Source organism: Helianthus annuus, chromosome 4 (genome assembly GCF_002127325.2).
Source record: "Helianthus annuus cultivar XRQ/B chromosome 4, HanXRQr2.0-SUNRISE, whole genome shotgun sequence".
Lineage (NCBI taxonomy): Eukaryota > Viridiplantae > Streptophyta > Magnoliopsida > Asterales > Asteraceae > Helianthus > Helianthus annuus.
The window spans coordinates 57,729,501-57,750,267 of NC_035436.2; the positions used below are offsets into that span (position 1 = coordinate 57,729,501).

The following is a 20,767-nucleotide window of genomic DNA, read 5'->3' on the forward strand; positions in this document are numbered from 1 at the left end:
GCTAAATCACAGAGTTGTTCAAGAAGGTATAGTATATCTGTGTTCAGCACTTCGTCCATCGTCAATGAATAATCCACCCCGTGTTGGTAAGTCACTTTCACCGTCCTTGATTGTTCATCCAAACTCCAACTGGTAACTATTGGTAGATCAATATCGTCATCATTATCTGCTGAAAATTTTCTCTTTAATCTTCTTATTACCGTTTGAGTCCTTTCACAATTGTTGGCCGTTGGAACCCCAAGGGCTAGAATATCCCTTTGAACGGCCTCATCCATAGTAAGTATGGCCTTGATGGTCTTGACCTTCACCCTTCTCCTGTCAGGGAACTTTAGGACGAAACGTCTCTCTGACCTATCAAACCTCCATGCAATAACATGAACCATTTTTTTAAGCTGTATGGCGTTTTAGACAATTTGTGGCGTGTTTAGACAATTTGTGGCGTGTTAAGTTTGTTTACCTGTTCTACTTATATAATGACCTTTTTTGGCGCGAGGTAGATTAGGTCTATATGTTTTTGGCGCGAGGTAGATTAGGTCTATATGTTTTTGGCGCTAAAAACAATAGTAATTATATTTTTTTGATGTGAGTATCACTGTCATCAGTCTCTTTTTCTTGAAGATTTGTCCATCTCATTCAGCAAAATCTTATTGAGTTATCCCCTCACCTAAGATTCCATTCAATGAAACTTCATGGAGAACAATATTGAATCTCCACGAATCGACGTTTGCCATATGTGGTTGTTTTAACTTTTTTATCTTGAGACGTTTGTTTATATAAGATGTTTTTGGCGCGTAGTTTAGGCGGGATTTTATTATAATAAATGTTAGTAATTAAGTATCTGTCGTTTCAGTTACTGTTTGTTCAGCTTTATCTGTTAATGTTGTAACACGTCCCATCTTTGAAGTTTGGCGTTTTGTATTTAATGTCGTTTTGTAGATAAAGATGATAAAATACACTAATTAACTTTTGGTGTCTGTCGTCTGTGGCATTTTGGCGTTTTTAACTAATGAGAGAAATATAGTATTTTATTATTTGAAAAGTACATAACAAAGACATAAAAAATTACACAAAAGAAAAAAAAAGAAAAGAAAACAAATTAAAACTCCTCGTCGGAAGAGACTTTGTTTGAGAAGTATCCATCACTCCCCTCATCTTTTTCTTCGGATTCTTCTTCCAGTTTCTCATCCAAGTCATCACTTTCACTTTCATTGGCTTCTTATTCTTGAAGATTTTGAAGCCTCCATTTGAACATGTCCTACAACAACGCCAATTTTATGTTCATGTCTGTGTTCAAACATGTTGCGTTGTGTAAGTCCTCCATGAACCCAAGACCCTGCTTGGTCATGATGTTTCCAAGCATGTAGTCTTCCTGTTCCCCGTTGTCACATATAACAGTGACCATGTCAGTGTCTTCATCAAAACGTCATGATCTGATCACTGGGTCCATTTTTGCATTTGCCTTGTTTGGTCCAAATTTCCTGGTTAATCTTCTTATAATCGTATGTGTTCTATCATAGTGGTTATCAAGAGGGACGTCAAGTGCTAGGATACCCCTTGGTACTTCTTCTTCCATGTTCAATATGGCTTTGATTGTTTTAACAAACACTCTTCTTCTGTTGTCAAAACGGATCACGAATCTTCGGATTCTGAGGGTGTATATCCATGAAACGATGGTTGCCATTTTTCTTCCTTTCAGAGTTTTTTTTTTTTAATTTGGTGTTTTGGTTAAAGATGGCGTTTTTAGTATGATCAATGGAAGTGATGATGGAAGCGATGGTAACATCGTTTATATAATGATGTTTTTGGCGTGTAGTTTAGGAGAGAATTTTTTGTAATAAATGTTAATAATTAACTTTCAGTTACTGTTTGTTCCATCTATCTGTTAAATCTACAACGCGTTTTATCATTAAGGTTTGACGTTTTGTATTAATGACGTTTTAGTCGTTTAATCTGGAAGTGACTGATGTGTATGGAATGTAGGTTAAGGCGGGAATTTTGAATGGCGTTTTGCTCATTAGTTTGGGGTTTTGAATTAGAGCAGTAAAAAGACCCTTTTACCCTTAATGAAGCACGTCCAAATAATAAAGTTGATGTTATTTACGAAAACGGCACCACACCATTCTACTCCATAGATTGTTTTGATCCAACGGATGATGGGTGTTTTCACTGTTTTCACACTTTTAGGCGTTTTCTCTAAATCCTGTCCTAATATATATAAGTATATATCTTATCTAGTAAATGCATGTGAATTGTTAATGTCAATCAAGCCATCTTAAAAATAGTACGTATATTATTGTACAAGTTATGAGCTTCATATTCTATGTGTACCTTATTCAGTAACGTAAATTTGTGTAGGGTGGAGATATAATAGGAAGTTTATTTAGCTAGGAAGGATAGGAAGTGATCTTGACCATCCATTAAGTTAATCAAGGGCTAAGATTAAATCAGGGAAATTGAAAGGAAGAAAAGAGGCGCGTGAGTTTGTTCAAGGGCATTCTAGTCAATCCAAGCCAATAGTTTCTCTCTCCTCCAATTCCCCCCCCCCATTTTTTAAACGTTAATAACTCTTTCATACGACATTATTTTTTTATAAAAATTGCACCAAAAAAACGAGCGTTTTTTTATCTTTAAAACGAGTATACTATTGCTATATTTAAAAAAAAAAAATTTAAAACCCAGTTGCGTAAAATGCAATAGAAAAACTACCAGTTACGTAAAACGCAATGAAAAAAAACCTAAAAAATGACATTTTTCTAAAACGCAATGCACCAAAAACACAAAGAAATGACTTATTTGTAAAACGCAATGGCCAGAAAACACACATAAATGTCTTATTTGTAAAACGCAATGGCCAGAAAACACATAAAAATGTGTTTTACCTAAAACGCAATGCACCAAAAACACAAAGAAATGACTTATTTGTAAAACGCAATGGCCAGAATACACTTAAAATGTCTGTTTTCTAAAACGCAATGGACTGAAAACACATAAAAAAGTGTTTTACCTAAAACGCAATGCACCAAAAATACAAAGAAATGTCTTATATGTAAAACGCAATGGCCCGAAAACACTTAAAAATGACTCATTCTAAAACGCAATGGACTGAAAACACCTAAAAATGACTCATTCTGCCGCCCCTGGGACCCCGCTACCGGGGGCTGCCGCCCCCGGACCCCCGCAAAGATCGTAAAACGCAATGACTAAATCAAAAACCCAGATCATGAAAATGAAATTAAAGAATTTCTTACATGGATCGAAGCCGATTTCTTCATTAATTGACAAAATTTGAATGATAGAAACACTTATCAACGCTCGAATCAAACGAATCGAGTGATTATCTCCAAAATCACCAGAAAAAACGAGATTTTTTTATGAAATTAAACTGGGTTTTCTTCAAAAAAAGCTGAAGAACACGTTGATCGGGTTCTGAATCATTGATTGGTGATGAAAATCGCACTATAATGTAGTGATTATTGAGATAGAAAGTGAAGAAATAGTTGAAGATGGTGGGTTTTGAAAATGGTGAGTTTTTGAATTTACTGGGTTTTGAAAAAGGAAGAAGAAGGAGTTGGATTGACTAAAATATCCTTTCTCTTTATTTTAAAATTTGCCACATGTCATAATCCTATGGCTTCATATCCTTCCTAGCGAAAATTAACTTCCTATTTGATATTTTCCCAATTTGTGTATACATTATAAGTTATATAATTTCATTATCAAAAAGTAGTGTATGTACGGGTCTATAACCTAGTATGTCAAATATTATTAAGCTGATATATTATAAAATGATACCGAATTTAAAAAAAAAAATATTACCTGATATTCAAAAACTAATGTATATAATAAATAAATAAAATAAATATGAAAATAAAGAACGAGCAATAATAATTTAATAAAGCTAGTATTAAGCATCCACCGCGTTGCGGCAGTGACGTAAAACCGTGCCAAATAGCATCAATGTCACATCACCGCGAGCGACTACCAACACTGAATTTGCGGCAAAGAAAATAAAACAAAACGTAAAACATAGAAAATAATAACTAAGTCGATATATGACCAACACGTTATGATGAACTTGTCAAACGGGAGAAAGATAGACGACGTAATAATATTGAACTACACACGCACGTTGTATCATATTAACTCGAAAAACTTAGAACAAAGCGTAAAACAAAACGTAAAAATATTGAACCAGAAAATAAATTGATAATTTATAGTATTTAAAATTAAAATTATAATAGAAAAATGCTAACCACAAAAGCAGGCACCAATCCACCCAAGAAAAAACAGACGATGATGGAGAAGTGTTTAGAAATGTCTATAGTGAAAACCAATTTCAGTGGTTTATTACATACAACTCATGGCCCTTTTACTCCCACCAAGATACTGAAGCCTCAGATTAAACCCTCCACCCTAACGCCGTCGTTTTCTGCCCTTACTTTCAACCGCACCATCGCCTGCAACTCTTCCGTAAGTGAAGGTATCTTTCAGTTTTAGTTCCTTTTTATCTAACAAGAAATTAATTTTAAAATAAATACAAATGTGTTTAAAACAATTAGGTTAGTCAGCCTGTCAGTTAAATATGTTTAGTGACTGAAACTGAACTGGTATACATTTGTTTGGTCGTTCCTTCCTAGTTCCCATTTGCTCTAGTCCCGGGTTACTAAACGGGTCATGCTCACGGGTTAGCCAATTGCCTAACACAAACTTTAACATAACAAGAACCCAAAAATCGTTTTCAGTGGCGGACGAGGAGTTTAACCAATTTTTCAAGGGGCGTGGACAGGATTTTGCCCTATAAAATAGGCTATTTTTTTCAAGAGCACCACCCTTACTTACTTAGGGATGAGCAAATCAGTGGCGGAACTAGAATATTAACTCAGGGGTATCCTAAATTTTTTTTCACCGTGCAATCGTACAATATTAAAAAAACAACAATAAATAAATAAATAAAGTAAAACAAATACCCAATAGATTTGTTTTTTTTTCTTTTTTTTTTATAGCTTGAAATCGTTCCATCACATCGTCGTCTTTTACTTCATGTTAAAAATCCTTTTCGACCGCACAAACCATAGCATTGTTCAAAAATTCTAGGCCCATTCATCCGTCTTGACAAGCTTCAATTTCGAAAAACATCTTTCAACGGTTGCGATTGCAACCGGTAAAAGCAAAGCCAGCTTCACTACCCGATAAACTGAATGAAAAGAACTATGAGTTCCCGTTTCAACCATAACACGGGCAAGATCACTTATTCCATTCAAGTTTGCAAATTTATCACCATCGCTTATAGTGTGACGAAATGGGCAATTGGAATTTGGGCTTATTATTTTCAATTGATTGGTATCCTCGTAGTTGTGCCGTGTCGTGCATTAAAACCTCAAGGCAATTGGGCAATTATTTACAATATTTTATTATTTTGGGCTAACATATTGGGCAATTGGGCTTATTATTTACATTGTTCAAATGATTTGGGCTAACATATTGGGCAATTGAGATTTGGGCTTATTATCTTCAACTGATTTGGGCTTACAAGACTCTTTTTTAGGGGTGTCCTCATAGTTGTTCAGGGGTATCCTTGGTATAAAAACCGAAAAAAAATTGAAATTTTACACTACCGATAAAAAGTTGAGCCGTAGCCCGTGCTACGACTCGTATAACATAGGGTCGGTACCTGGTACTGAACCGGTACCGGTACAAATTTTACCGAACCAGGTACGTTTTCGGTACCGATTCGGTACCGACTTTTGACGGTACCGAACCATACCGGTACCAAACCGTACCAAACCGGGTATATTCAGTACCGGTACCTACTTTTGGGGATTTTCGGTACCGGTACTTTCGGTACCGGTACTTTCGGTTCCGGTACCGGTTCGGTACCGAGCTCATCCCTACCCTTACTAGGTCCGCCCCTTATAGTTATGGATTGACACGAACATGACCCCTTAACCTGATTTTTTTTTTTAATTTGTATTTTTTTTCATATTAATATTATAAGATTACAACTTCAAATCAAAAGTAAAATTATGTAAAATATATTGCATGTCATTTCTCTTTTTAACTTTTGTGTAAAGTGCTTATGACATTATATTATAACATATTTAAAACTTAAAGAAAAAACGGGTTAAACAAGTGTACCTGTGAACCTGTCAGGTCGATTTGAACCTACCCGTTTTATCTAAACGTGTTCGCAGGTTTGACATGAAACTGACCCGATCATGTTTAAACTAAACTCAAACCCGAGAATTTCGTGTTAAATTTGTGTCGCGTCAAAATTCACACCCCAAAGTTCCAACAGGACATGCATTTCTACACATGGTTAATTGGCCGGTTTGGTTTCTTGGATATTGTAGTTGAAGTGGTAACAGCCTGCTCATGGACTGAATTGGTGGTAGCAGCCGATATGCCGGTGCTAGTGGAATTTTGGGCACCATGGTGTGGGCCATGTCAGGTGGTCGATGAAGTCGCAAAAGAATACGCGGGTAAGGCTTTGTGCTACAAGCTCAACATTGACGACTACCCCAACGTCGCGTTACAATATGGAATCACAAGCATTCCAAGTGTGCTATTCTACAAGAACGGAGAGAGCAAAGAGATTGTGATTGGTGATGTCTCTAAGTCCACTCTTTGTGCCACTTTAGACAAGTACTTATCTTGATATACAATTGTTGTCTTGAGGTTTAGCTTATTTGCAATTTTAAAGCAATTTAAAAAGAAATTGTGATCAAATATAGTGGACACTTGTATTTGTATATGCTATATATAATTTGTATATGCTAATATGCTATATATATACACCCACATGCTTAAGGTGTTTGAAGATGAAAAAAACACTTGATTTTATTCAACACTTGTTTTCATAATGGTTGTATATAGTTTTGTTTATAATGAAACTAAGTCCTCTTGATTCTACATGTTCCTATACTTAGCTAATTGGTAGTTCTTTTATAGCAAGTTATATATCAAGATTATTATAGGCAAGTTGTGACGATATTTCGTTGTTAGTAGAAGCATGGGTTCCACATAGTCAAACCGCAACACAATTTTCTCTAGAAGAAGAGAATGATAAAACGAATACATGAAGCACGAATGTGATGCATTTGGTAGAGTACATATAGATTTGTGAGAGTGTTTAGCAAATGAGACTTTGTTTGTACCCATATATGATATAGAAGTAGATGTAAAACTTAATTATGTTGAAGAGCCACTTGCTATTCTTCAACAAAAAAACAATAATTTATGAAATAAATCAATTGATCTCGTGAAGGTTCAATAGAAACATTATATGGGATTCGTGTCATTCGACACTACTTGGGAGTCCGAGGAATAAACGAAGTAGCATTACCCTAGTTTATTTTTGAACGAATGATTTCAGAACAAAATCTTGTGTAGTTGGGAAGAGTTGTAGCACCTAAAATCTTATTTAACAAAGTTATAAATATTAATTGAGTGGAATTATATGTTTAGTGATATGGTAAATAACACAATTATGAAGTTCATATTGTTGAATCATATAAGAGCTTTAAATAAAGCTTTAGACTGGTGAAGGAATGTGAAATTTAGGGTACAGCATATGTTTTCAATCCTATCAAGGATGAAACATCAATAAGGCTATAGGGTGTGGTCATGACCCTAATGGTCACCATGATCCTTCACATCGACGCCATGTCATTCACTTCTCATCCATCATTCAAAACCACTACCCTAAGGGTGTGGTCATGACCCAAACCACTATCTTCCTATTTTAATTTATTTTTGTAGAAAAGGAAAATGAATCATTGAAAAAGGAAACTAGGCTCATGGTTGTCATGGTTTAATCCATGCCAACCATGGTGGATGAAGGAAGGGGATGGTGTAACAATCCATTAATGATCCTATGTGGCATTAATGACCCAACTCATGCTCCCCATACCCTTTAGCCTAAGTGTTCTTGTACATTTTAGGAAGCTTCTGTAAGTGAGTTGAGTTTTGAACTTAGGTGAACCGTGAATCTCCTTAAGCTAAAGTTCTAAGGTTTGAAGTGGATTTGCCTAAAAATTCAAAAGTTATGGAAGAAAGCCTAAACTAATGTTTCTAACACTATGGGGTGTGGGGGCGTGGGTTGGGGCGGTGGAAGGGGTTTAACGCTGGTTACACCACTCCGGATTGGCGTTGCGTTTGGCGTCGCCCACTTGGCGTGAAGATTCTGCCTGGCGTGGGGCTGGGGGCTGGGTGACATGAGGGTTGTGGTTGGCTTGTTCAAAGTAGCCATTGGGGGTAGTAGCTATGCCAAACCAAATTTAAAAAAAAATACATAAGTACGTTTTGTTTAGGATTTAATAAGTATGTTTTTTTTAGGATTGTCTTTTATGTATTTTTTTTTTAAATTAATATAAATTATGTTTTTTATATAATTGTCAAGTAAAAAAAACACATTGCACCCCAACGTCGGCCTGGTCACACCCCATTTTTTTAGGTATGAACTAATAGAGCACATATATGCCACGTATCGATGTCACATATACAAATGAAACTTATTCTTTTATCAAGTTACGCTTATTTCCAGTGGGTATACCATATTCACGAAAGTTGATATACCTATTTTTTCGACGTGCATACCACGCTCACGAAAAATGGTCACATAAGCACCTAAAGGCTACGATATTTCAACATAACCTTATAACGGGCCCTATGGCTATTTTTACTAATGGGTTAGGTGAAAAGTTTATATTTGCTTCAAGCATAGTAATTTTTAATAAGAGTAAAGTACATGGATGGTCTGTGTGGTTTACAAAAAAATGGATTTGGTCTCTAGCTTTCCAAAAGTATACGGATGGTCCATGTGGTTTGCACTTTGTAACGAATTTGGTCCCAACCGTTTCCAAATGTACATGGATGGTCCCTGTGGTTTGCACTTTGTAACGTATTTCGTCTCTAAATTGGATCTGCTGAAACCTTTAGCTTTGTTGGCTGGGAACTAGATGCGTTACAAAGTACAAACCACATAGACCATCTATATACTTTTGGAAAACTAGTGACTAAATCCAAAATTTTGGTAAACCACATGAACCATCCGTGTACTTACTAATTTATATTTGGTCATGTACTCAAATTTATGATAAAGAATCCTTTTTAGTGTACATGCATAGGCTGTCTTAAGTGGCCAAGTAGATTGCACTCTAGGTTTCACTTTTTGGAAGGGTGTGTTACAAAGTTTTGTCTATTTGTTTGATGTTGTAACTTGAATTGTGTTTAGACGTTTCCTTGTATACCATTGCCTATGGTTTCTAAAAAAACACTTGTAGTTTTAATGATTACGACCCCTAAATTCTTGACTTTTCTTGCTTGTTAGCTGTTTATTTATCTCAAAACCACATATGATTAGTTCGAATGCCTTTTAAAATTTGGATGTTACACAAAATAAGTTTTTCCACCTTTCACATAAGTATTTAATTAATTAAGTTAACAAATAAGTATGTAAATATATTTGATAATTTTAAATCATTAATTTCAACACACTAATTAACCAATTTGGTTTGTTTTTTTTTTAAATTTCCATAATAATTTATAAAACTAATAATGATTATAATCAAACCTTCGATTTTCATCTAATTTAGGTCTAACGGTGATTATAATAAATGCCTATCAACAAACTAAGATTACGGCAAAATCTTACATAAGCCCAACACGAAAAATGAAATTGACGAGCCCAACACGACTTGTATAGTAATTTATGTAAACATTGGCAAGCCAAATAAATTTAATGAGTTGTAAACGAGTTATGATTAGTTGGAAATGAATAACTAAATTATAAACAAGTTGTAAACGAGTCATAAACAAATTGATGAGCTGCATACATAACTTATATAGACACTAATTATTAGAGTTATAATCTTAAACGACCAACATCTTACCCATTTAGTTTTAACAGATCCCATTTCTAACACATTTACTAAACATATTAAAATTAGAAAGGCAACATTTATAATCTAAACAAGTTACATTAAACAATCCAAACTATCACATACATTCATATAATAACTTAGATTTTGTCATAATACTAGTACAAAAAGACTAAGAAATTGTCATTATATTCTTAAGTATATTTTTTTTAATCCCCATGTGATTCCAAATTAACTAATCATATTATTCAAGTGGGAAGGACAAAATAGTCCACATCTAAAACTTGATGACATACCACATAACCATGATGCATGATGATACATACAATATTAAGTATTATTATGTTATGTTTATGATACATACATACATACATCATAAAAAAGAAGTGGATTTGACTTCCTTTGATGAGAGAATAGAAAGGAATGAAGAAATTCAATCGGATACAATTCTACTTTGACGTCCGCAAGAACAACAACACTCTCTCTCCTCTTTCTCTCTCTAAACTTACAGCGAAGAACAGGAAATTCCTCTCATTCTCTCCACAAATACAGAGATTCAACAGCACCTGTCATTAATCACGCTTCAACTTCTAACCTAAAAACCCTAATTCTTCCCATACACACGATTACTATTCGTGTCAAACACGAAACACACAAGAAGAAGAAAAAGTGAACAGTATTGAAATTAGTGTTTCTTCTTCAATTCGTTACTCTGGTGCGTGTTCTGATTATCTACTTTTGTTTAATGCTTTTTTTCAGTGTTTGTTTGTTGTATAGTTTTAACAGTTTTTGATTGTGAGTTTGTAACCCTAGCTAGTGTTTAATCGTGATTAATTCAGCTGTGATTTGATTTGTTTTGTGTTTTTGTGTTGCTTCTGGTTATGATTTTAGTTGCATTTGATTTGTAACCCTAGCTAATGACTACTGCATGATGTTACTTGTGTTTTAGAGTTTATAAATTATAACAATCGTTTGATTTCATCGTTGAGCTAGTTAGGTTAATGAATTGAAGATTAACTCACTCGTATTGTTTATCTACTTTACTGTTTGTTTTTCAGGCTATTTTATAGTTTAGCGCTTTTTGATTGTAAGTTGCAACCCTAGCTAATGGCTAATCGTACTTAATTCAGTTGTGAATTGATTTATTTGTGCTTTTTTGTTGCTTCTGGTTGTGATTTTAGTTGCATTGGATTTGTAACCCTAGCTAATGACTACAGCTTGATATTACTTGTGTTTTTTAGAATTTTGATTTTAGCTTAAAATCGTTAGGATGTTTCTGTTTATTCTGTTGGATTTCGTCGTTGAGCTAGTTAGGTTAATGAATTGAAGATTGTATTACTTGTATTGTTATTTAATTTTTTTAATGCCTTTTTTCACTGTTTGTTTTAGTTTAGCAGGTTTTGATTGTAACCCTATCTAATGACTAATCATACTTAATTCAGTTGTGATTTGATTTTTTTTTTTATATTTTCTGTTATGATTGTAGTTGTATTTGATTTGTAACCCTAGCTAGTGACTAAAGCTTAATATTACTTGTTTTTAATTTTATTTGCTTTAGGTTAAAATCGTTTGGATGTTCCTGTTTTTTCTGTTGGATTTCGTCGTTGAGCTAGTTAGTTAGATTGATGAATTGAAGATTGTCTAACTCGTATTGTTATTTATTCATTGTCAATATTTGGTTTTCCTTTTTCAGGTTTCAGGATTTTCGTCTTGAGCAGGTAATTTGTGCTGCAGAGGTGGGATTTCGTCGAATGGTTACTATGTTTTTGAAACAATGATAAGTTATGCGGAGATTAATGAGAGAAGTGAGTGAAAATCGGTACTTTGAAACTGCTAATACGGAACTAGGATGTTCAAGGCCGAAGAATGTTTTAGGTTTTTTGGAAATTCTCTTGTGTTCAGGAACACTCAACAGCATAAGCTTAGATGTCAAGGTTTTCGGTTCTTTTTGTTCAAGCTGCCAATTGCTTGCTGGTTTGAGTGATACACAGCTACTTGTCTGATAACAATCTTAGCGTTTTAGATTCTTAGGCACGATTTTACTGTGGTTTCATACTTTCATGTCAGTTTATGTTGAAGTTGTGATTTAGAGAAGTTTTGTAGGTTTTTTCTTTCTTTCTTTCGGGAAGATGGTACCTCCAGGGCCACCCACTCCACTTGCTGGTGCACAGTCTGTTCCATCTTCCATGTTACGGTCAAATTCAGGTTTAATGGGTGGTCAAGGGGGTTCGGGTTCTCAGTCTGGCTTTCCTTCACTTGTCTCACCACGCACCCAGTTCAATAACATGAACATGGTTGGAAACGTGTCATCTCTCCTACATCAGTCTTACAGTAATGGAGGCCCAAATTCCCTAAGGGGTATGATTGATAACGGGGTCGATTCTATTTCTGACCCATTGTCCGGCATAGGAAATGGGATGGGTTTTAACGCCCCTTCTTCATCTCTTGGTCCAAATATGGTCAACTCAAATGCAAATACACCGGGTCAACAATTTTCAAATTCATCTGCCAACCAGATCTTGCCAGATCAGCAACAACGTGAATCTCCAAACTTGCGGCAGAATCAGCAGTATTCTGTCCCTAACAATAACATCCAGCAGCAGCAGCAGCAGCAGCAACAGCAGTATCAAAACAGTCAAGGTGGATTAGGTGGTGTAGGACAAGTGAAAATGGAACCACAGGTGACAAATGACCTTCATGGGCAAAGTTCTCAACAGATGCAAGCCTTGCGTAATCTTGGTCAGGTCAAAATGGAACCGCAACAGGTTCAGACCATGAGAAGCTTACCGCCTGTAAAAATGGAGCCCCAACACTCTGACCCGTCGTTATTTCTGCAACAACAGCAACAGCAGCAGCAACAACAGTTGCTTCACATGTCGAGGCAAGCTCCTCAGGCTTCTGCTGCCCAAATTAATCTTATGCATCAACAAAGATTCTTGCAGCTACAGCATCAGCAGCAACAACAACAACAACTATTGAAGAGTATTCCTCAGCAACGTTCTTCACTTCAACCACAGTTTCAACAAGCAATGAGATCTCCTGCAAAGCCCGCGTATGAACCGGGGACATGTGCAAGACGGTTGACACATTATATGTATCAGCAACAACATCGGCCTGAAGTAAGACTTTCACAAATTTATGCCTACTGAGTAGAGTAAGACATTTTTCATTTTCAGCTGTTTATTATGCTTTTTTCTTTTTGCAGGACAACAACATTGAGTTTTGGAGAAAATTTGTGTCTGAGTACTTCGCTCCTAATGCCAGGAAGAAATGGTGTGTTTCCTTGTATGGTAATGGACGTCACACTACTGGAGTTTTTCCTCAGGTGAGACCCTGAGATATGCAACTCGCATTTTTAATTTTTATAAGGATAATGGTTACATTGTTGCTTATCATGTCATGTATTGCTGCTTATGAATTATGATCCTGCAGGACGTATGGCATTGTGAGATATGCAATAAGAAGCCAGGCCGTGGTTTTGGTAAGTCTTTTCTGTTTTCCCTATTCGAATCCTTTTGTTTGGAGACTTGAGTGTTAAGAAATGGGTGAAACATTAAAAAGAAGGATTCATGTACAAGACCTACATGTAAACCAAAATCAACTTCTATTGTTATATATATAATTTGTCATGCCCTTAGCTTGAGTGCCTTTCTTTGAGTTTGACATTGGCTACCAAACTTTGTTTGGTGGTCAAGTTTAGCCCCTCAAGTTTCACTTTTTTTTTCTTTTAGTGAAATGGTTTTTTCCTATCCCTGGAGTTTCAAAGCTGTCACTTTTGCCCCACGCTTTCTAAAAAGTTTATACAAAAGAGACTTAGTTTCTTTTTTAATTTCTTATAGGATTTTCATGTTCTTTTTAAGATAAATCTAAGCACTCTTTTTTGTTTTGATCTAATATAAATCTCTCTGAATGTGGTGGCTTCAGAGGCGACCGTGGAAGTTCTGCCAAGGCTTTTCAAAATAAAGTATGAAAGCGGTACCTTGGAGGAGCTCCTATACGTTGATATGCCAAGAGAGTATCAGAATTCATCGGGTCAAATAGTGCTTGACTATGCAAAAGCCATACAAGAAAGCGTTTTTGAGCAACTGCGGGTTGTCCGTGATGGTCAGCTACGGATAGTTTTTTCTGCTGCAGATTTGAAGGTTTGATTCTAGTCCTTGTAGTCGTAAAAGGGCATATGTTTCTTTGCTCGACCCTTGATTTATACAATACCAACCCTTTTTTTATGATAAACGCAGATATGCTCTTGGGAATTCTGTGCTCGGCGTCATGAAGAGCTTATTCCGAGGAGACTGCTGATACCACAGGTTCTTGTTCATATTAAGCTATTTTTTTCTTTGTATGTTGAATCGTGATCTTATGTCAATTCAGTATTCTTGTGGTTTAGAGGTGTAGCAAATTCAATGTCGAGTAAAACACACGGATAGTCCTTGTGGTTAACCAAAATTTTGGATTTGGTCCCTAACTTTTTATAGTACACGGATGGTCCCTATGGTTTGCACTTTGTAACGCATTTAGTCCCCAGCTAACAAATATAAAGGTTTCAGCATGTCCAAGTTAGGGACTAAATGCGTTACAAAGTGCATCCATGTACTTTTGGCAAAAGTTGGGGACTAAATGCGTTACAAAGTGCAAACTACAGGGACCATCCGTGTACTTTACTCTTCAATGCTGAATGCCAGCTATTTCAACATACATAAGCCTTAAATTTTTTTATTAAAGCAAATCAGATTGTTTTTCTTACTTTTGTTTTGATACAAGTACAATAATCTCTTGGAAAGGTGCTGAGTTGATGATTATCTTTTGCAGGTTAGTCAACTAGGTAATGCAGCTCAGAAATATCAGGCTTCAACTCAAAATGCCTCATCAAGTTTATCTGTACCAGAATTGCAGAACAATTGTAGCATGTAGGTTCCATGCCATGTGCTTCTCGTTATGTTGTTTTGATTCCCCTTAATTGTCTCAAAATGTCACACAACACAGATCTTTTGTTTTCGGTCTAGCATAAACATGAAAAATTGACTATGAAACAATGCTGACATGATAATTTTCTGGAACCTTGTATAGACACAAAGGCTTGTTAGGATTAAAATATACGGAAGACTTAAACTGCATTATGTTCCAGATGATTGTTTTGCTTAAAATCATGAGAATTTCTTGATTCGCCTAAAAATCATGAGAATTTTTGGGGTTAACACTGATTAATATAAAATAAATCATCATTTTGTTATTAATATCTGTCTTAAGATGTTAATTTATGTTGCAGGTTTGTTGCTTCAGCTCGTCAGTTGGCTAAAGCATTGGAAGTACCATTAGTTAATGATTTAGGATATACGAAGAGATATGTCCGCTGTCTTCAGGTAATCTTCTTTCCTAATTTATAATTTTAAGATGTAATCCGAATGGCACATATAGACATTTGCTTTTCAATCTGCAATTTGTAATCACATAACATGATATGTTGTTGGCTTTCTCTGCAGATATCAGAAGTGGTCAATAGCATGAAGGATTTGATTGATTACAGCCGAGAAACTAGGACTGGGCCTATGGGTAAGTTCTTTAAAGTTGTTTCATGTGTCGCCTAAAGACTTCGTTAATGTCGCTTAACAACTATGTTACAAAATGCAAACAGTAAATGACTATCACCCACTTGAGGTTTATAAGAAACGTGATAAGGCCTGGCTCGATGATGGATAGCAAACAAAGAGAAAATAGAACATATAAATAAAAAGATAGAAATCTAGAATAATCAACGTTTTGAGGAGGTTGATCTGCTTACCAACGTACTTGTGATATCAAAATCACTAATCAAATTTAGCATCCAAAGAATTACAAGTTTACAACCCTAATCTTCTATTTGTAATTAAAGACATCCTAACACTTGTAGGATAAGTAACTTGTTAGGCAAGTCTTTAATTCATTCTTATTGAAACTCTTAAGTACAAATTTATAGATTTTTATTTAACATAAAGCCTTATATATAACTTATTTAATAATAATATTCTTATCTGATAATGATAGTAATAATAGGAATAGAGCCAGGGCTTTTCAAACATGTATCGAATCCATTGAAAAAACAAACATAAAAAATGTATAGTGAGTGCACTTTACAAACTACAATTAAACTGTACATGTATCAAACCATTCTCTAAACTTATTCAAATAGTCAAATAAAACCTATATATGTGTTTGTGTGCTACTGTGTTGTTAGAGAGTTCAATTTCTTATTTTGTATTTGATTTGATGTTTACTCATCCTCTTGTTCCACAAGTTAAATTCACAGTTATGATGGAAGTTGTTAAATTGAAAATTATGTAGCACGCAATGTTGGCAACCAAGTTAAAAAGTTATCTTATAGTTTAAATGTACGTTTTTTTAATAAAGAAAATTCAAACCAGAAGTAGCAATCAGAAAGTGAAGAAAATGAGATATAAAACAAACCACTTAAGACAAAAATAATGTTTTGTTTTGTGTTTTCAATTTTTATCTTATGTACACACTAGGTTATAACCCCGTGTATTACACGGGCTGAGTAAATAAATTTATATACTAAATAATAAAACATTATATCTTTAAAAACTTTTTTATTGCAGGGGTTGAATAAATATAATTTTATATATTAAATAATAAAAAGTTATATATATATGAACTATATTGTACGGGTTGAATTAATTTAATTTTATATACCAAATAAAAAAAATATATCTTTAGGGGAAGGTTCATTTGAGAAGAAAAAGAACAAAGGGTAATTTTGTAAAACATTAAATAGTTTTTTCACTTATCTTATTTATTATTATTTTTGACTAATTAATTAGTCATAAAGACTATTATCCTCCACCTTAACTTTTTTTTTCCTACACACATCAAAAGTTATCTTACATATTTCGAAATTCATCCTACACGTTGAAATTTATCCTACACAACTCGTAATTTGTCCTACACATCTCGTAATTTATCCTACATTTTAAATTATTTTATATTATTTTTTTGAAAAAATATATATTTTGAAGATAAGTTACAAAAAGTTTAATGTACTAGCTATTAAAGAGGAAGACTACAAATTAATTACTTATGTAGATTTACCAATGTACCCTTTAGTAACATTAAATACTTATATTAAATGAAGTAAAATAAAGCATTCTTATTGGTTGAAATTTCTTCTTTTTTCTTCTTACAAAAAATTTCTTCTCATTTGAACTCTCCTCTATATCTTTAAAACCACATGTATTATATGGGTTGAATAAATGTAATATTGTTTACCAAATAATAAAATAATACATCTTTAAAAAACCTAATTTATTACACGAGTTAAATAAATGTAATTTTATATACCAAATATTAAAAAGGTTAGTAAATGTAATTTTGTATAGTGAAAATAAAAATATTTAATATATTAATACAAAGTTTGGTTTTCGTGATAAATAATTTGTTTTATTTAAAATGTTTTAAATTAACAATTTACAATTTCGGATATTTTTTTAGAAAAATATAAGAATGGTATTCGAAATTTAAAGTAGGATAAAATTAAATATTAACTTTAGATTGATATAAATAGATTATTTTGTTGTAGCAAAATTTGTTAACGAAGTTTCAATAAATTTAACCCATTATTTAAAACTCCGTAAATGTATAAATGATAGATAATATTAGTTAGAGTAAATTACGATTTTGGCACCTGTGGTTATATCACTTTTACTCTTTTAGCCCAAAAAATAATTTTTTAACATCTGAGCCCCCAACGTCTTTTTTTCTAACCCTTTTGGCCCCTAACACTAACCCCCATCCATTCAATGTTAGGGGCCAAAAGGGTTAGAAAAAAGACGTTAGGGGCCAAAAAGATTAGAAAAAAAGACGTTGGGGGCTCAGATGTTAAAAATTCTTTTTTGGGCTAAAAGAGTAAAAGTGATATAACCACAGGGGCCAAAATCGTAGTTTACTCTATTAGTTAAATAAATAATATTATAAATGAGAAGGAGATTAAACTAAAGAATAATTATCCATAAGAAATTAAACTAAATAATATTTAGTAGGAGGATTATCTATAATTAATTAGAAAAGATTAAACTAAAATAATACTTATCTATAAAATATGGCCTAATATGATGACAAGTGTCCTTAAAATGGTTTCTTTTATTATATAGTATAGATTTGCATTGCAAAATAAACTCATAAATCAGAGGCTTAGAGCATTCACATCAGAATATCTATATCTATATAATTTAACTAAAATACACCTTTTTCTCTAAACTTCGTTTATTTTTTGAAAACCTCTCACCTCCAATTCTCTCCCAGTCTTACTCACAAACACTTATTTTATTTCTCTTTCTCGGTTTTATACAATCACAAAGTTATATTTAGAGTTGACCTGTTTTGACCAATTATTCACCCTTTGTCTTGACAGAGAGCTTAGCTAAATTTCCACGAAGAACATCTTCCACATCCGGTCTTCATATCCAATCCCAACAACCTGAAGAACAGCAAAAGCACCAGCAACCAACATTAAACAACAAGGAGACGTCTGCTATGCAAATCGCATCCACAAACGGCGTGATGGCAAGTGTAAATAACTCTAACCCCGCACCTCCAAATTCTTCCAACACCACCATTGCTGGCCTGCTCCACCAGAATTCTAGACAACACCAAAATCCACTTACTAACCCAAGTAGCCAGTATGGCGGCATTCAGGTCCAGATTCCACCGTCTCCAGGATCCTTTAGTACGGTACAGCAGCCACAATCTCACCCTAACCCCTCTCCGTTTCAATCACCGACCGCATCATTATCTAATGCTCCTCATAACAGTGCCATGGCGGCATCAGGAGCACATTTGAGTTCCGCCACCTCCCCGAATATCTCCATGAGTGATGCAGATGTTAATGACTCTCAAAGCTCTGTCCAGAAAATTATACAGGAAATGATGATGTCATCCCAACTTGGCGGCAGCGGCGGTGGAAATTCTAATGATTTAATTCAGGCAGGTAATAATAATTTGGGTGTTATGGGAAACGGCAGCATGGGTACTGGTGGTCAAACTCAAACAGGTATGGTCAACGGGATCCGAGGTGCAATGGGTCATAATAATTCTTTGGGTATGAATGGAAGGGTTGCAATGCAGATGAATCATCACCATCATCCGCAGCAGCAGCAGCAGCAGGACTTAGGGAGCCAATTACTTAATGGTCTTGGAGCCGTTAACGGCTTCAATAATCTCCCGTTTGACTGGAAACCATCTCCTTAGAAGAAGAGGTAATGGTGAAGATAAAGATAATGTCGTTATATCCAAAAGTATTCTATAATGGTGGTGTGGTTGGAAGATTTTCGAATCTTGTTTCGACATTGTGAAGAAGTAGACAGACACGCAAGCAAGCAAGCAAGCATATGATGGTGTTGAAATACCGACATCATGGAACCAAGTGATGATGGCGTACCTGTCCCGTTGCATTGAACTAATTTCAGAGATGAAAGGAAAGACAGAGCATGGCAGTCGTTTTTTTACTTTGTTTTCTTTTCGTTTTTGGGTTTTTTTGTTTTGTTATTCATCTAAATGGTTTACATCTTTGATATGTTTCTTGATTTTGTTGCCATATGCGTTATGATTGGAAGACTGCGTACTAATGTTGTTGACACGCACGATGAAGAATCTAAGCGGGCGGGATGCCATTGTTGCTGCTCGGATACTTGTACTAGTATGTCGATTGCTATATCTCTATCTCTACACTAGAAGTGAGTGTATATATCTATGGAATGTTGGAGCAGTTTAATGTAGAATTTAGTTTTCTTTTTCTGGGTGGTTTACTTCTGTGTTGTGATGGTTGTGTTTACTGAGGGGTAGCTTTGGTGAACTTGTGTTATATAAGATATTAATATATTCAGTTTTGATACGGCTAAACGTGTATGGTAGTGGTTTTGGGTAATCTGGTGGGTATTGTTATACCGTGTGAACTACTAAAATTTTGTAGCTATTCTTAGAGCATCTCCAACACTAGTCAAAGTCCAAAATGCAAACCTTCAACATCATTTCAAACCTCATCCATTGTAAGCCTACTTTTCCTTCAACAATTACGAATACTTGAAAACTTTTACACTTGTCATCATGTCTAAAAGGAAAGTACAAATTTATAAGTTATATCATTAGTAATTCTAATTATTAACTTAAAATATTATTTTTGGGTTGTCTACTTTTTTCTGTAACACTTACTTCACATATCAACTAAAACTACCTTTAAATCTACACGTGTTTACCATAAGACTAGCCATCAAAGGGAGAGCCTAGGGGCATTTCCTACTTGATATCGCCAGTCTAGAAGCCCTTTGGTTTCAGACTTCTCTACTAAACCCACTCTTCGCTCTAATCTCATAAAACCTGTTGTGGGGTAAGAATAGGGCCGAGCCAAATATCCAGTTAACGGATATTAAATGAAGATGGTACTATGACCGGTGAAAATCATATATAATACAGAACGTGTTTAAATTATGAAGGAAATATAGCTAGAAACTCGTAGTTTTTTTCTAAGTAACCTTTTGCAAAATAAAATTTGAAGAAAAACTGATATTACTTTTATTTTGTTTAAGAGTATGACTAGGTTTTTGAAACTTAAAAGACTCGGTTTATGCCTTTAAAGAATTTTGACTTAAAAAAACGTCAATTTTACAATTGAGAGTTTATATCGTTTAATCGTTTATTTAAAGATAGGAATAAACCACGATGAACCCAAAACCTTGAGAAGTGTATTGTTTTGAGTGGAAAAAACTTGACATTAATTAATCTACTACTTCTAATAAAGCAAAATAATCGTTAGCCACTTGTCAAAATCTTAACCCATTAGTTGACACTTGGCATTTGACTAATACCTCTTTTCTTCTCTTGACCGCCAAAACCACATCCCTCAC

The 20,767-nt window shown here is 34.5% G+C and overlaps 2 protein-coding genes across 2 annotated transcripts; both read left to right on the forward strand.

The window, feature by feature from the left end:
* Window positions 1-4,245: 4,245 nt before the first annotated feature.
* LOC110933530 (thioredoxin M-type, chloroplastic) lies at window positions 4,246-6,845 on the forward strand. The gene is made up of 2 exons (XM_022176748.2): window positions 4,246-4,480; window positions 6,351-6,845. Exons 1-2 carry the CDS (start codon window positions 4,246-4,248, stop codon window positions 6,653-6,655), a joined length of 540 nt encoding a protein of 179 aa, XP_022032440.1. The 3' UTR covers window positions 6,656-6,845.
* A 3,442-nt stretch (window positions 6,846-10,287) lies between these two features.
* LOC110936649 (transcriptional corepressor SEUSS) lies at window positions 10,288-19,758 on the forward strand. The gene is made up of 10 exons (XM_022179064.2): window positions 10,288-10,593; window positions 11,572-12,997; window positions 13,084-13,203; window positions 13,311-13,359; window positions 13,803-14,020; window positions 14,117-14,185; window positions 14,688-14,785; window positions 15,145-15,238; window positions 15,359-15,428; window positions 18,280-19,758. The coding sequence occupies exons 2-10, from the start codon at window positions 12,008-12,010 to the stop codon at window positions 19,113-19,115; spliced, it is 2,544 nt and encodes an 847-aa protein (XP_022034756.1). The 5' UTR covers window positions 10,288-10,593; window positions 11,572-12,007; the 3' UTR covers window positions 19,116-19,758.
* The last annotated feature ends 1,009 nt before the right edge of the window (window positions 19,759-20,767 follow it).